Below are 17,248 nucleotides of genomic sequence, written 5' to 3' on the forward strand. Positions count from 1 at the left end.
TCCGGAAGGAGGCATGGTTGCCGTGGGTCACTTCGAGTTTGACTATCTCCATGTCTGAAGAAGTATGTAGATCAGGAATTTCCGATAGGTACGTAACAGACATCTTCTCTCTCCTGTGGAGGCCAGTGAAATGATCTGGCAGGGCCATAAGGGTGCATAAATTTCACTTTCACATCATGTTCTTCCTCGTGTTCAGAAATCACTAATCCAAAAAACCAGTGGTCATCATAAGCACATGCTATGTAGGAGTTTGCTAAGATCTGTGAAAACTTAATTGCAGGCGTTGGTTGGTTATTGGTAAAACAAAATGTGATGCCGAAGTTTTCATCAGAACTTATCCTCTTTGCCCCAATGGAATTTTTAGATAGAGGGGTGAAGTGGTGAAATCCACGTGTGCCTGGAATGGATTTTGCTTTGTAGAATCTGGATTTAAGTTGTTGTCGGGTTTCTGAAATTGTCTCCTTTTTACCCACCAGAACTTGATATTTTCTACTGTAGACTTGCAGAAGTTAAGTTATTTTTTCCACAGAGTTTAAGGCATCTCCTGAACATCTTTGGAGGCTCTCTCGGGCAACTTAGCGCTTTACAGTACCACTTATTCCATCACATGGGGATTTTCCATGGCTTTTAGCAAAGAATGTTCATGATGCCATTAAGGAGAAGTCTTGGTAATGCTTGCAAAGATTGAGAAAATTTTTGCAGTTCTTGTACCGTCCTGCACAACCATCACTAAAGTAACTCAATTTTTTCACTAAAGTAAAATTTTCTTTAACAAAGCAAGATATTATTCTTTGGATGTCTTAAGCAAAGGCTACATCATGCACCAAAGCATCTGACAAGATGCATAAACTGGAAATAATAAGCTGTTTCGTCAGGTGACCTCGAATATAAATCACAACAGGGTGTGCCGTACAACTATCACTTGTCCAGTGATACCCTTGTGCCTCATCTTGGATAACATATTAGTAGATCTCACTGAAGAGTAGGAGGAAAACTGCTTTATGGGGTCCAAGATTTTCTTTCATTCGCTTAAGGTAGTTCGCCTTTACCTTCATAATAAATGAATGGGGGACCAGTTTTTCCACTCTTTCAATTAAAGTTGATAGGTACTCATCAAATGTCACAGTGAAGTCCACCAGTCTGTCTGTTTGTCAGATCTGTCACTTGAAACCCACTGACTGTATGAAACTTCATCTCCGGGGTCACATTCTTCAAACTTTTTCAGCGGTAAGCTTTTCAATTTTTCACGTGAAGGACACTGAGAGCAATGTTGCAGCATACAGTCCCTATTATTTCTAGAGCTCACTAAATAACCAATTAGGTCCTGCCTTGTTTCCTCTATATTACAGGAACTAAGCATTAGGTTGAAATTTGGATGAATTGTGCAAACACACACTGAATGCGTTCCAGGAGATCCTGCTAACACACACCATTTTGGACCGGGGTTGCAGAATTTAGAAAATCCAATTTTAATTCTGTGGAAGTCAAATTTAAAAGCGGAATACAATTCCTTCAAGTTAGCAAGAAATAATCTCTTCTGAATATGAACATTTTTGGAGATACTCCTGGAATCTTTCTTTCCAGGCATAATTCTGGAGTTCTCATCACTTTCATAGGAAGTCCTAACTAACTCTAATGCTTTATTGCTGATTGCCTTCCCTTTTCTCTATTAAGGTGCAGCTAATATTCCTTTGTCTCTGAAAAGTTCTCCTGGTTGGCAGTCAGTGTACTCACTCACATGAAACTCTTCCCTTACTTTCTTCCTGCTCCATGAAGTTGGTACCAATGTTAACAGTTGTACCTTTCCTTGATGAGTGCTTCATGTGTCAACTTTTTGTTTGATTAAGTCTATGTGCACATCCATATCATGAACTTTCTGAAGTAGTTCTTTTGGCAGTTCTGGGTCATCCTTTCTGGAGATAACTCTTTATCTATAACTCTTTTAACTTTCCTGTTAAAATTACTGCATGCTGACTCTACTTTCCTTTTAGCGAAGGTTGATCTTCTGTGAGATGATATGCCATGAAATTTTAAAGGTGACTCTCCTATATCTTACAGTGTTCTTTTAAGTAGCTAAGTTGATTTTTCTTGGGATACTGTTGTTTCAAAATTCAAAATACTATCATTGCTGTCACTATCTACTGCTTCAACATCAGAAAGCTCATTTCCAAACCTGGAGTGTTTCTGTACTTCCTCCCTACATGGCTGGCATATTTTCATTCCTGGCACTAATTTCCGAGGAGTTGAGATTTTACTGGCCTTTTTTGCAAACTCAAGACTTACATTTCTCAGTGATTTTGATATTTTCTTAACAGATCTTAACAAACTCCCACATTGCATGTGCTTATGATGAACACTGGTTTTTTGGATAAGTGATTTCTGAGCACGAGGAAGAACATGATGTGAAAGTGAAATTTATGCACCCATATGGCCCTGCCAGATCATTTCACTGGCCTCCACAGGAGAGAAAAGATGTCTGTTACGTACCCATAAGCAACATCATTTGTTCGTTCAGCCCTCCCATCACCAAAGGTTCTGGAAGAATGTACTTCTTCAGTGAAAGTGAGGCTGACTTTGTACAACAGCAGTTCAGCCGGACTCATTTCACCTCTCTTTGAAAGTAAGTTTTATGATTGAAGTGTATTAATTAAATAATTTTATTTAAATTAGTATTTCCATTTATCCTCTAATAATAATAATAATAATAATGATTTATTCGATGTTAAACACAATACAATGGAATAGTCTTCGTCAAAGTCAATGAAATACTAGAGCTAAATAATACAATTCTGAGTACTGCATTCAAGAAATTCATTCATAGAGTAGAAAGCTTGGCTACATATCCATAGGTGGAGACAACGCTTAAACTTGGGTAATGAACAGTCTCTGGCCTCTCGGGGTAGGTGGTTGAAAAGGCACAGCTTTACATGGTCAAAAGACTTGCTTGTTGTTGACAGCCTACATTGAGGCTGAATGAGATTATTTTTTAGCCTAGTGTTATGATGGTGAACGTCACTACCAGTTTTATGGCTGTCCAAGTTCATTTTTACATTTATAAGACATTTAAATATATATTGACCATACAATGTCATTATGCCTAGCTCCTTGAATAGAGGTTTACAATGTTCCATAGCTTTTGAATTCGTAATGATTCTAATTGCTCTTTTCTGTAAAATAAATAATTCTTTAGCGGAGGAAGAATGGCCCCAAACCTCAATGCCATAGTTTTTAAGTGGCAGTGAAAAATGGCAAAGTAAACTGCTCGAAGAGATTCAGTGGGAATGAGAGTTTTCAGCTTTCTCAGCATGTATATAGCTTTATACAGTTTTACAGTAGTAGAGGAAGTATGACAGTCCCATAGTAGTCTGCAGTCCAGGTCAAAGCCTAGTAGCTTTAAAGTGCCGGTATGATACAAAGTGGGGCCATCTGTTGGGTTTTTTCGAATGCATTAAATGAATCAAATGCATTTTCGAATGCACAGTAAGAGTCTAATGTATGTTGATACCATTTTTTCCATGAACTAAACACTTGAAAAATGGATAAATTCCAGGAAAAGAGCATCATTTCACATTTCTGAGCCATTTGGACTCTTTTCCCCTCAGCTGCCACAAGCCAAGTATTGTTATTAAAAACATTGTATGAACAAGAGCCACATTCACTAGACTACATGTTTGGTCTTAGATTTACTGACCATTATTTCAAATATATCATCATGAAGGTATGGATATACTTGTTATCTTACAGTATGGGTCCAAAATCCCTCTCACGGAGGCAGAAAAAAAGTAAAACCTGAAATACTCATAGTGGCAGTCAAAACGCCATCATTTTTATTTCACAGTGTATTGAAGCACATATTAACCTTCAATTTAAAAAAATTGGATGAGTTAACTACTCTGCCTTTTGGTGATAATTCTGAAAATATGAAGTAATGTTTTTGAGCTAAAAAAATTGGTTAATTAACAACTATTGACATCATTTTGACTAACATAACAATGCAAGGGGAATAAAAGACATTACTATGGAAGCTATGTACTTGGATAGACAAGGGGTCAAAATTTCATTCAAATATATTACGTGGTTGCTGAATTATGACTTTTTACCCTGTGCCCTGCACTCTGGAATTCGACTTCCACTAGCGCCACTTCTGAGCAAACATCTCAAAATTTGACTCCTCATATCTTGCAAACTAAGAGAGTGAGAGAGGAAATATTTTACATGGGTCATTAAATAGGTGATAGTAGCTAGTGACAAAAATTTCATTAAAATCCGAGTCGGTGGGTGTCATTTTGAAAATTTCTGGGTGATTTGACGTGGAATGACCCGCTGCCTTCCACCGATATCATAACCAATTTAGGCAGATATTATTTGCGGAAAACTGGGAAATAAAAAAATGTAGCGGTCAGTCAGTATTGAGAAGTCAGGAAATATTCAATCAAGGAATTTTGGAGCACAGATGAATTTATCAATGCACTCATTTTTAGTAGTTTGCTTTGCATGAAGAGATTTTAACAAATTTGGAATTCTAAACATTTCTATGAAGTGGCCAAAAAAGTTTTGTTGTGGTTAATCGGCTGTGCGCTATTTAATGCTTTTGTGATGTAAAAAACATTGAAAACTGGGGTATTGGAAGAAAAAATATCCATCACAGATGTGCCAATTTTTTTATTTTTATTTTTTTAATTTTTTAAATTTATTTCACACACCACCGAAAACAGCACTGCTCGGCCTTTACATTGGGGTTGATAACATTTAATAATCACAAACATCCATGCCCTGGATAAGGGTAACTTACCCAGGCGGGACTCGAACCCGCGACCTTCGGATTGGCAGGCGAGGAGTTAACCCCGTCGCCACCGAGGCCGGCATAATGCAAATAAACTCAGGAAGTAAACTCAGCATATCTGTGTATTCTGCAAAGATCCCCTCAAACAAAGGGCAAAGTTTCACCACTTACCATTTTAAAAAAAGTACTTAATTCTCAGTTGTGTAAATATTAAAATACGTTAAGAATTAAATATGCTAGACCAGTTTTCATGTATGTATCAATTTCATTTAGCTTAAAGATTCTTCATATGTTTGGTCCCACCGGAAGAGATTGGAAAAAATACTTGGTGTGTAACGTGCCAATATGATGCTTTGTCTTTATTTTGACTGCTTGGCCTTTGAGACTTACTCTGGTTTTGATTGTCCTTACATTGTGAAGGCCAGGCATTAATTTTACATGACTTTTCACATAAAATATGATTAAACTACCATTTCAAAAGTACGGCTGCAATTAATTCATATTTGGATTTACTAAAGTGTTTTTAAGATGTATCTGTAAAGTCTGCGTTCAATGCTGAAAGTTAAGCTTATTTTTTCTAACATGCACACATCATCCACAACATCTTCCAGGAGTCTGCAACCCGTGACTCACCTATTTTGAATTAGCATAGTTTTTCTGGATGTAATACTGTTTATTGAGAAATAGAAGTGACCATAACTATAGAGAAAAAAAAATCTTGAGTAAGGAAGGAAATGTTGAATCCCTGCTTGCACATCCCCAATGATCAGAAAATATGACCTGTTCTTATCTGGCTCACGCATTCAAGGGCGTACCCAGGATCAAAATTAGGGGGGGGGGGGCAAGCCATGGTTGTTCAAGTTGTAGGTAAGATTTAAGCATGGAAAAGGTGAATGAAATCAACATTTTAAGGAAATTGTAACAGCTCTTTATTAGTTTTTAAAATTATTTGCTTGGGAAAATATAATTTTCCGTAAAGCCATTTGCGATTTTTGCTTCAAGGGGTGGAGACGCTGCCCCCTCCTGCCCCTCGCTGGGTATGCCCATGCATGCATTTGTACATGTTTGTTCCTTTCTAGTTCACTGATATTGTTCATGCTTCTTACATGAACTCTTATGGATCTTATTTTGTATATCTTATCTTACATGAGCTATATCATGTAACTAGCCCTAAATGGATGACTTTTTCCTCCAGGGTAGTTTCTGCTATTGTGAACAACTTCATTTATGTAGTACAATGATGGCATATTCATCGTACTTTCATCACTGAAAACTGTAAGTGTTTGGGGATTAGCCTGTTCTGTCCAAAAAATTAGGTCTCTTGCGTGTGGGACCACAATTTTATTCTAAGTGAAGCCCTTCTCTCTTCTTCATGGGACTAAGGGTTCAATCTTCCTCATTTTTCTTTGACTTTTTCTTTTCTTTGTTTGAAACTGCCTCTATTGTTTCTAAATACTTCTGCTTTTTTCTTGCTAAAGGGCACTTAGCAAACCACTGTATGAAAGCGTCTTCCTCCTCCCTATAAGAAGAAACAATACAATCATAAAAGCAGGAAAATGCTTCACTGATTCGTTTAAAGCTCAGAAAAAATTGAGACTCACGCATATACTGGATCATGTCCACTCAGAAGCTTGAAGAACTCAATATGCTTGAGTGGCCTCACTTTAAGAGTCAACAGACGCTTACAGGACAGTACCTACAGAGGTAGAAAGAAATTTTATCTGTAAGTACTATAACAATGCTTTTGGATCATGTTATGGCTTTGATGGATGCATACATAGCCCTGCTGAATTGATTTAATTTCATTGAATGGTGATAGGAATATGTCATTTAATTTTCTTTGTTAATTATGATACCAAGTGTGAAGGACAGGACCTGAAGAAGGTTTAATCTTTATGCTACCACTGAAAAGGAGAAAGTGCTACATATCAGTAGTAAGCACTGTGTCACACTTGTGTTGTCTGGGGCCCGAAGATGCCCTAATTGTCTCAAATCTTTTGTCAAAATTGTATCATGTATTTATACAATTGGTAATGACATGTGACGAAAGGTCTTCATGAAATCCTCACCGGCTTGCTACAAGGTAAGAAATTTAAAGGCAACCAAAATTTTCAGTTCTGACTCAATGCCCATATTAATATTTAGTCTGTGACGAATCTGAAACTACGTGGAGAGTTCTCGAGATTGCCACCATGTCAGAAACTGCATTACTGCTGGCTAAAGAAACAATTTTTTTTCACATACATAGGTAGTATGGCAGTAACATATTTTTATACCACTTTCATGCATATTTACCACTGCTGCTGTGATAAAAATTTGAATGGCAAAAATTCATTTATCATTTTCTGCAGAGATATTCATTCCTTTTTTATTAAACTCTCAATGCACAAATAATATGGAAAATATGTCAGTCAGGTATTCTGCTCCATCAAGTCCTTTATTGTGTTACCGAATGTTCTATCGTTTTCAATAATATGTAGACAATCACGAGACCCGCTTAATTGATGTGGTCGGGTTGGTGTCATCTTGGAAGGTAGGCACATGATGCAACCTGCATCCTTTGCCTTTGTGGCACCAAGAGCCGACTAGGATGAACGTGGATGCAACTGAGCTATGGAACCTGGAGTCAAACTCCAGCAGTAAATGTCCCAATGAAATCAAGATTAGTGGATGGAATGCACTGAGGTAATTCACATCCCTACAGACGTTGGGCTGTCAGGGTGTTTTCTTATGGACTCCGTGGTGAGGTTTTCTCTATCTTTAGATTCATATTTGGACTCACCGTTTACGGTAAACGTTTAAATATTTTCTAAGTTATCATACCAAAATACATCTATTGGAATCGCCTTGTGATTTCACCCCTGGCAAGGTAGGAAAAACATCACGGCTGTCTCATTCACCCCACCTAAATACATTTCAGCAAAATCATGGGTTATCGTGCTAAATAAGGTTGGAGATATGGATGATATCTATTTCGGTCATAAGTGTATTACATTAACAACATTTCTTCATCATTTTAATATACATACCTACTATTATTTTTATATACTACCTCGCAATCCGCCTCAGTAGGTGTGCGGTGGGGAGTATTAGAACACCAGCCGCTAGCATACAAAAAGGAAATCCTCAAATGAAATTATGCCAAGTATTTATTTGAGTCCTTTATTGTGAAAAACGAGTTCCCACACCTATCGGTTCAGCAAAATACAGTAGAATCCTGATTTAAGGTTTTTCAGGGGGGACAAACTTTAAAACACTAAATGCGGAAAAACACTAAATGAGGACCTGCCATTTTTTTCAGGTTTTAGGGTCTGTAATGATTGGAATGGCTTTTTATGAATAAAAAATAATATTTTACGTAACTAAAAGGTGCTGCATGCAGCAAAAAATTCATTGATTAAGTGTTTTCAGCCCTATGAAGGTTGGATAATACTTTTCAGGAATCGGCTAAAAAAATGGGTTGTAAAAATAAGTAATCAGCGGATGACAATTTTTTTAAAGAAATATTTTAAGAAAATTTTAATATGCGTCAACTGAAAAGCATTCCCACACAGAATATTATTATGGAAATTAGTGATTCCATTTTTACGTGTATTTCAGTGGTCTCGATGAAATTTTAAATTTTTTTCTGTAAAAGTGACATGTAGGTGACTATAGTATTTCTAATATAATAAGAAAAGGTGTAAGTAAGTACTCGAAAAATCGTCATTTCGTCTACAAAGATGAGTGAAATAAAGGGATAGCAGAAGATCGCTGATCCCGAAATCTTAACTACTGAATATCTAGTAAAAGGGAGGTTTTCTGGAATTATACCAACTTAACGTTTTCTGTTGTCTCCGCAAAACGAGGGATTTATGAGCCTTTAAAAAGCCTCCCGTGCGCACATTTTGGAATTCGAGGTCATCCAAAAAAGGAGAATCTTATTTCTAGTATGCGTACAAGGCGATGGTGATTCAACTCGATGATTCGTTTTCGTATTCAACAGATTCGTTGTCATATATCTGCGGCCTCATGCAGGTCGCATGGAGCTTGGAGAAGTTGTTTACGCGGCGCGCTGATCACCTTGACTCCGACTCACCTTGTTTCTCAGCAGCTTTTAATGAAATTTGGTTGGACCTTGAATAACGATTAGCTAAACTTTAAGTTAAGTGAAAAGGTTTAATCTTCAACAGAACTGGATTTCATCAGAAAGATTGTCAGTGCCTCTGGAGTTTGGCAATTTCGTCAGGGTTATGATGTCGAAGTCAACCACCAAGGGATACCTGCCGGATATTCGTATTTTTCCGCGCTCATCTATTCTACTGTGAGTATGCGGTGATTTTTTTTCCAGCATGAGCGATTTACTTTGAGTCATGGACCGTGGTAGTTCGTCAAAACTCCGATTGTCATTCTCTTTTGACATTAATTAGCACCAGATAGATATTTTTGAATCGACATCGATATCAACCAGCTGCATGTCGGTAAATTGGCTCCGGGATATCTAAATTACGATGTAAAATAATGTTGTTCCGCAGGGAAAGAATGCTCTCACTCACGGTCATGACAGGGGAAACACTTCCTCTGTTCTTTCGCTTTTCCTCCGTGGAAACTGACCTTGGAATGGATTACAGAAAGAATCTTCTAGTGAACTGCGCAATTGATATTGGGCCTCCTCTTTTGAAAAGAGAAAGTAGCCGACTGGAAAAATATTGGGCCAATAATGGACTGCCCGTAGGGAGTAGAGTTGAAAGGTGCATAAGCCATCAATTGAAAACATTACGAGAAAACATTATTGTAGCGGCCCTCGGAGGATAACTCGTGTCATCAGTCGTCACATATCATCGAAGTCACGTTCAAGAAGTGAAGGATAAGGTAGTTCGAGGTTATAAAGGGATGACTTTGCTCCATTAGATCGGATCTGATACAAAAAGTGCCTAGTGTTTGGATCAGAAGGGGAGCGAAACATTACGAGAAGACAAATCACCCAGCTTGCGAGTTGAAGGTCGCAGCGCTGCGCTCGCGGAAGAAAGCAGTTGAAGAAGCGTTCCCCGGTAGATTCTATCGACTCTTGGTAAACTTTCATGAGACTGTTCTTGTTGATGAGCATAAATTCGAAGATTTGGATGAACCGTCATGAAAAAACGTTAAATCGAGCAAAAAAATCTTGAGCGGGACAAATTTTTATGACCATATATGTGGAAAAACGCAAAATGTGGAAACACTAAATACGGATAAATTTTACATTGTCCTAATAGGGAATGAATCGGGACCCAAAAAAATAAACGCTAAATGCGGAAAAATGTTAAATGCGAAGACATTAAATCCGGATCCGACTGTATCTTTCTTAACTTATCGTTTCTGTTGTACCTGTAAATCTAGTGGGGTTCCAATGTCAAGTTCTCTGAGTCACTCTTGAAGATATCCATTCTCGATTGCTCAAGCGATATAACCTTAGTTCGTAGCCTCCGAGTCTCTAGTGTTGCTAAACATCTGTGTAATGCTTCCTGCACGCCTGTGGAAATGATTTAAGAAATATGCATTGAAGAAAATCTTATTCTAATTCCCCAAAGCAAATGGATTCATGTCATCATTCATATCCTAGAATTTGACCAGTTTATGACTAGTGACACGAGGGTTATATCAAACAGTGTATGTGATCCTAGTATACGTGTTCCTGAAGGGGGTAATAAAAGCTAAGCTTTAAGTGCATATGTAACTCACTCAGGGAGAGCTGTAAACCTTCCCCAAAGGTATTTGTTTTAAACGGGGAGATGTTATAGATTGGTAACTGACATTAATGTAAGGTTGGTACCCCTGACCAGAAGTGGGGGTCAGAGCAGTGTGTGTGTTAACCTGTTTAATGACATGGTGAGTTACGTTGTGAATAAATGGAGATTTAAACAGTGTTAAATTTTTGAGTAATTAATCGAATACTTTCAAAGTTTATAGTAAACAAGAAGATAAAAAAACTAGTGTCTGATCCCAATGCTAATAATTTTTACCAATTACCAAAGTATTCAAAAAAACAAATTTTAGAATAGTACATAAAAACTATAAAACCCAACATAAACTCATCTATTCTAAACTTAAGTCAAATACCCCTATGCAGCTTAGAAGCAATATCATTTATTCAATTCCATGTAAAGACTGTGATAAAAATTATATAGGCCAAACACGTCAATATTTAAAAAATAGGATCTCACAACATAAAGCATCAATTAAGACCAAAATTCAAATTTGTGCATTAGCAGATCATGCAATTACAAACAGTCACTCATTTCGTTTCGAAGAGGCCAAAATTTTAGATACAGAACCAGTTTTATCAAAAAGATTATTCAAAGAAATGTACCACATATCCAGAAATAAAAAAAGCTGCAATAAAAGAACAGACATTACTTACCTTAGCAAAATTTATCATAATTTAATAAATGACATAACCAACAAAGAAAGAAATCCAAGCAACCAAATTGTAAATAAATAAAAACAACATCAGACTTAAAGGTAAATTTTGAATATGTATTTCCATGTATTTTAATGTATAACAACTGTAAAATTGCCTGTATTTAACTAATTTTGTATCATACATTATCATTATTATAGCCCTGAGGATGGACAAATATAATGTCCGAAACGTAGGCAAAGTTTGAAAAAATAAATAATATTTACATTTGACCCACATCTCGTGATATAAAAAAAAATATATATATATATATATATATAATCATAATAACATATAATAGAAATTGAAACAAAGAGATAGAAACATAAATACAGGACGATGACACACTGTGGCGTGGAGATGGAATGAAGGCCGAAAACACATGGAAAAAAGTTCACCTGAACCGGGAATCGAACCACGGACCTTCTGCTTTCCGGGCAGATGCTCAGACCACCGAGCTATCCAGGCTAATCTAATCTCCAGTGTTTTCGGCGGGGGTTTATACACCAAATCCCCCGAGGTCTAGCCCTATCATTTGGCCAAGAGATGGCTCTGGGCGTAGGTCCCGCCACGAACGAAGAATTCAACGCGGGCAGAAGAAGAAATGGAATTAAAGATGGTCACAATCACACACACAGTAGGATGGATATAGCACATGCGTTTCGGGGAACGCTGATCCCAAGAAGAGGAAACGAACCATATGGGTCTCATACATTTCAAATTCACATTCACACAGGTCGCCACAGGCGAATATACAATCATAATAACATATAATAGAAATTGAAACAAAGAGATAGAAACATAAATACAGGACGATGACACACTGTGGCGTGGAGATGGAATGAAGGCCGAAAACACATGGAAAAAAGTTCACCTGAACCGGGAATCGAACCACGGACCTTCTGCTTTCCGGGCAGATGCTCAGACCACCGAGCTATCCAGGCTAATCTAATCTCCAGTGTTTTCGGCGGGGGTTTATACACCAAATCCCCCGAGGTCTAGCCCTATCATTTGGCCAAGAGATGGCTCTGGGCGTAGGTCCCGCCACGAACGAAGAATTCAACGCGGGCAGAAGAAGAAATGGAATTAAAGATGGTCACAATCACACACACAGTAGGATGGATATAGCACATGCGTTTCGGGGAACGCTGATCCCAAGAAGAGGAAACGAACCATATGGGTCTCATACATTTCAAATTCACATTCACACAGGTCGCCACAGGCGAATATACAATCATAATAACATATAATAGAAATTGAAACAAAGAGATAGAAACATAAATACAGGACGATGACACACTGTGGCGTGGAGATGGAATGAATTCATTCTTCATTCCATCTCCACGCCACAGTGTGTCATCGTCCTGTATTTATGTTTCTATCTCTTTGTTTCAATTTCTATTATATGTTATTATGATTGTATATTCGCCTGTGGCGACCTGTGTGAATGTGAATTTGAAATATATATATATATATATAATAAGGGGTCGTGAAGTATAAAGTTTGAATAATTTTAATAACCATTTTCCAAATTTATTTGATAACCCAATGCCTTCTAATCCTGTTCTTGACTCTCCAGTCATGCCAAATATAACCTCAGTGCCTAATAACATCAATTTCCACCCAACATGTGGAAAGTAAATAAAACATTAAAAATTAATTATGAACAAAATAAGCAATGAACACACTGCAGGATTGGATGAGGTTATGTGCTCACACTTGCAGGGGAGTTGCAGCAATTATCTTCTATCCCCAATTACCCACATTGTAAATGTTTGTCTGTCGTGGGGGGTATATTCTGATGAACTAAAAATCTCGGTGGTCATTCCCCTATTCGAAAGTGGTGATCATCAAATAAAAGATAACTATCATCTGATGTAAAACATCTTAAGTCTTCTCAAAGATTTTTGAAACATTATAGCAAAACAGGATTATGGCATTTTTAAAACAAAATTGCATTTCATCTAAGTCCTAAGTTATTAAAGAATATTCAACTGAATTTGCCTTCTTTAAATTTGTTGACTCAGTATCACTGGATTGTCACCTCAATAATCTTTCATTACGATCTAAGGAAAGCTTTCGACCCTGTTGATCATAAAATACTGCTGAGCAACTTTCATTGCTATGGTCTAAGAGGCATTGCTACTGATCTAATAAGGTTCTGCCTGGTAAAGAGAATCCAGTGCAATAAAATTTCTGATAGAAATATGAAAAAAATTTCATTCTCCTATCAGGAATAATCAGAGGTGTTCCTCAGGGCTCCATTCTGGGGCCATTGCTTTTCCTACAATATGTCAATGATCTACTAAATATGCTAAATGGAAGTATTTTCATGTATTCTGACGATACCAATCAATTGATAAAACAGTCAGGCAATATAGATATACCAGTTCAAAATGAAATAATGAACACATTAAGAGGGTGATGGTGTATTCAAAAAAAGGTCTCCATAAATAAGGATAATTCCTCATTTATGCTATTCCCCCCATTACAGAAAAAAATTGGCTACACTCTGTACATAAAATGTATAGATTGCAGCCTGAGACGTTCCTCAGGTACAAAGCTCCTTGGCCTCTATATAAATGAATCTCTAAGTTGGGACACCTACATTGAGTATATGTATAGTAAAAATTGCATGGAAATATGCAAATAATAATAATATTTATTTGCCTGTAGATCTTGGTACATACATGTTCCATGATATAAGTCACGTCAATGTTTAGTTACAAAAAAATAAATAAAAAATACCCGTACAGAACATATTAACATAGTTCAATATTGCGAAATATCCACAGAGAAAAAATCATTCACCTTGACCGGGATTCGAACCCGGATCCCCCGGGTTCGAATCCCGGTCATTTCCTAAAGAACTCGGCCAAGATTTCCGGTCGAGTGCTTTAGCCAGTTAAGCTACCGAGGCATCAGTCTTCCCTGTGGATATTAATATCATCTTGTTTGAGACATTTAGGGAGAATGTAGAGATTAATAGATAGTGGTCCAAACATGAGATATTATAACCTCAGTTTTCACAACTTGATATTCAATATTTGTAAAAATCTTGTCGATGGCAGAGGTGGATCTGACTCTGTTGGGTTTGTTAGGGTTGGATTTATATTATAAGAAGAAAGAACATCTAGTAGCTCTGATGTTTCTTTAGGGCAATGTAGGGGGTCACAATTAAAGTCACCAGTGACAGTAAATAGTGGTTTATCAACCGAATTGTATACATTATTCAGCATGCTGGAAAATTTATCAAGAAACACATTGAAATTACCACTTGGAGAACGATATATAGTTGAAATGATAATACTAGAATTGAAAAAATGGACTTAGGTCACTACATTCAAACTCCTGTTCAACCTTTGTGCATCCTGTTCAACGTTGAGACAGCTATAAGGATAGGTTATGGAGCTATAGCTTAAGTTAACAGAATTAAGAATTAAAACTCAATTTTTTAGTGTGGATCGGCAGAAAGCATTGGCCACAACATAGCCTAGTAGCTGGAATGAGTCAAATTCGTTAGCCATGAACCAGTGCTCATTAATACAAATCATATCAGGCTGGTGTTGAGAAATAAGCACTTCCATTTCAAGTAGCTTGTTCCTAAGGCACTGAATATTAATATGAAGGACGTTCAGATTTCTAGCTAACTCGCCAACAATTTTGGCCAAGGTTTGGGAAAAAAAGTTTCCCTAATAAACATATTTAGGCCAAAAACCAGGAGTGAGTAATTTAGCACTGAGATCACCACTTACGGTTATGTGGAATGAGACATACTCCCCTCTAGTGACCATAGGCTGTTCAATTTCGGGAGTATCATTAGTGTGATCGGCCAGTTCGACTTTAATATACTGCATCACACCTTCCTTTGTGGTAGCACACCTTTCTTCGTGGTCATGAGCAAATTGCAAATAAGTAGCATCCAATATCCACAATGTGTTATTATTTATGTCAATCAAACGATATATTTTTAATTGTGGCAAGTAATTAAAAATATCGAGACTGGCAGGCATGGTTAAAGGCAAGGATTTTTTAATAACGTCAATGGGGATATCATCAGTACCTGTAGCTTTGGATTTTGAGTATGCAAGGAATTTTAGCAGAACTTTGGGGTTAGTTTGGGATAACATGTTCATAGAAAAAAGTGTGCATCATGAAACAGGACGTGGGGGGCTGTGCCTGCCGCATTACTAGACTGTGAGGAAGAAGGAGAAGTGAAGTGATCATTCAGTTGGTTTAGGTTTAATGGCTATAAATGCTGCTTATTGGAGATAAATCCAAGTTGACGAAGTTGCTTCCATACTTAATTTGACTCGGTAACATGGGACAAATGAGAGAGATATTAGCACGCTTTGCCTGGACTATCATAGTTTTAACTTTGTTTCTGATACCTTGAACTTATTATGATAGTCAATATTTCCCATACAAAGAAAGGGTATCCTAAGACAGTTTCTTTCCTCGATATTTTTCTGAATTTCATGTGTAAACCTAGGTGCTGGATGATACTTGGGGGTAGACAGTCTCAACAAGTTGCTGACCGGGTATTTAATTCCAATCTCATCAGGTATGAACAGCCATTTAAAGGAGCTTTAACCAAAATGACACTGATACACAAAGACCGTCATAGTGTGTTTACTTTTTAATGTGTTTATATAAAATTTGAAGCGTTTTACTTACCAGAGATGTTAGTACTTAGTTTTTATATGGTATTTAGTGAAACATGCTCCTATTTGTGCAGGGGGATCTTGCAGAATCCACAGATAAACCAAGTTTCCTTCCTAAGTTTATTAGCAGAACAAACACGACACATCTGTGATGGATGTTTCTTCTTCCCATTCCCACTATCTTCTTTAGAGTGTGTTTCATCATTCCCCCTGCTAGCCTTGCCGGGTTATCCTGCCGAGGCGCTAGCTGAGTCGCCCTTTCTATCTCGCGGTCTGCGTCATCTCATCATCGCTGGAAGATTCACTTCTTCCCTCCTCACATTTAGCCCAGCCCTTGGCTACTTCTAAAAGAAATATCCACTAGCTCTTTAGAAGGTTTCAATTTAGAGTCATCTTTCTGCAGGAAACAATTTAAATGTGGTGGTGTGGCATTATATTGCCGATCTGAGGTTAATATTACTGAACTGAAAGTGAATTTCTCATCTGACAAATTATGTGAATGTGCTGCTGGTGGTAATTTTGATGACTTTCTCTCTGTTTTGAACAATATTCTTATGTTTGTATTTAGTCGAAATGTAGATGGTGTTATGATCTTTGGGGATCTTAATATTAATTTCCTGGTTGACTCCTGCATGAAGTCCTCTTTCTCAAACTTGCTCACTTCATTTGGCCTACAGGTTATCAACACTGACCCCACAATAACTACTCACAAATGTCAGTCCCTCATCGACTATTTCATAACTGACATTTCTAAATCAAAACTACAATGCCAAACTCATGACACTGGCCTAACTGACCACTTCGGCCTCAATGTGACCTTTGATTTTGATAGTCCCATTAAAAATTCTTCCCCAACCTATTCCATGAAAAGAATCTTCTCTGAAAATTCAATGATGGAATTTGTAACCACCCTGGCTCAAGAGTCTTGGGATGATGTGTTTCTGGCCTCGGAATCTAATGAAAAATTCAGTGCCTTCTATAATATTTTTATATCTTACTTTAACTCTGCATTCCCGCCCCGTAAAACCATGCAAAGGAAAACAAATTATCAATCGAAAATCTACTCACCAGAGCTCAAAGCAATGTCCCAGCATGTTTGCACTCTCCACTCTCAATACAAATTCAACGATCCTAATCTATGCCAATCTTATCTTATGGCCAGAAAAGAGTTTAAAATCCTCCTTTCTCATCATAGAAGATTGCATGTGGAAAATTACATCAAGAACTTTTCTAATGTAATTAAATCAACTTGGAAAGTAATTAGTAACTTAACGGATGCCTCCTCCCATAAAACTCTCCCCTCATCCACTAACTTCAACGGTCAGACTTTCATTGACCCTGAAAAAATTGCAGACATGTTCAACTCTTATTTCTGCAACATTG

The 17,248-nt window shown here is 37.3% G+C and overlaps 1 protein-coding gene across 1 annotated transcript in view; it reads right to left on the minus strand.

The window, feature by feature from the left end:
- Positions 1-5,774: 5,774 nt before the first annotated feature.
- LOC124170601 (dynein regulatory complex protein 11-like) overlaps positions 5,775-17,248 on the minus strand; it is an 86,759-nt gene continuing 75,285 nt past the window's right edge. Inside the window, exons 13-14 of the mRNA XM_046549426.1 lie at positions 6,385-6,479; positions 5,775-6,302 (exon numbers count right to left, since the gene is read on the minus strand). Coding sequence (XP_046405382.1) covers positions 6,170-6,302; positions 6,385-6,479 — 228 coding nt within the window. The 3' untranslated portion in view covers positions 5,775-6,169. The remainder of the gene's footprint in view (positions 6,303-6,384; positions 6,480-17,248) is intronic.

The sequence above is a fragment of the Ischnura elegans genome, chromosome X (assembly GCF_921293095.1).
Source record: "Ischnura elegans chromosome X, ioIscEleg1.1, whole genome shotgun sequence".
In the NCBI taxonomy this organism is placed as follows: domain Eukaryota; kingdom Metazoa; phylum Arthropoda; class Insecta; order Odonata; family Coenagrionidae; genus Ischnura; species Ischnura elegans.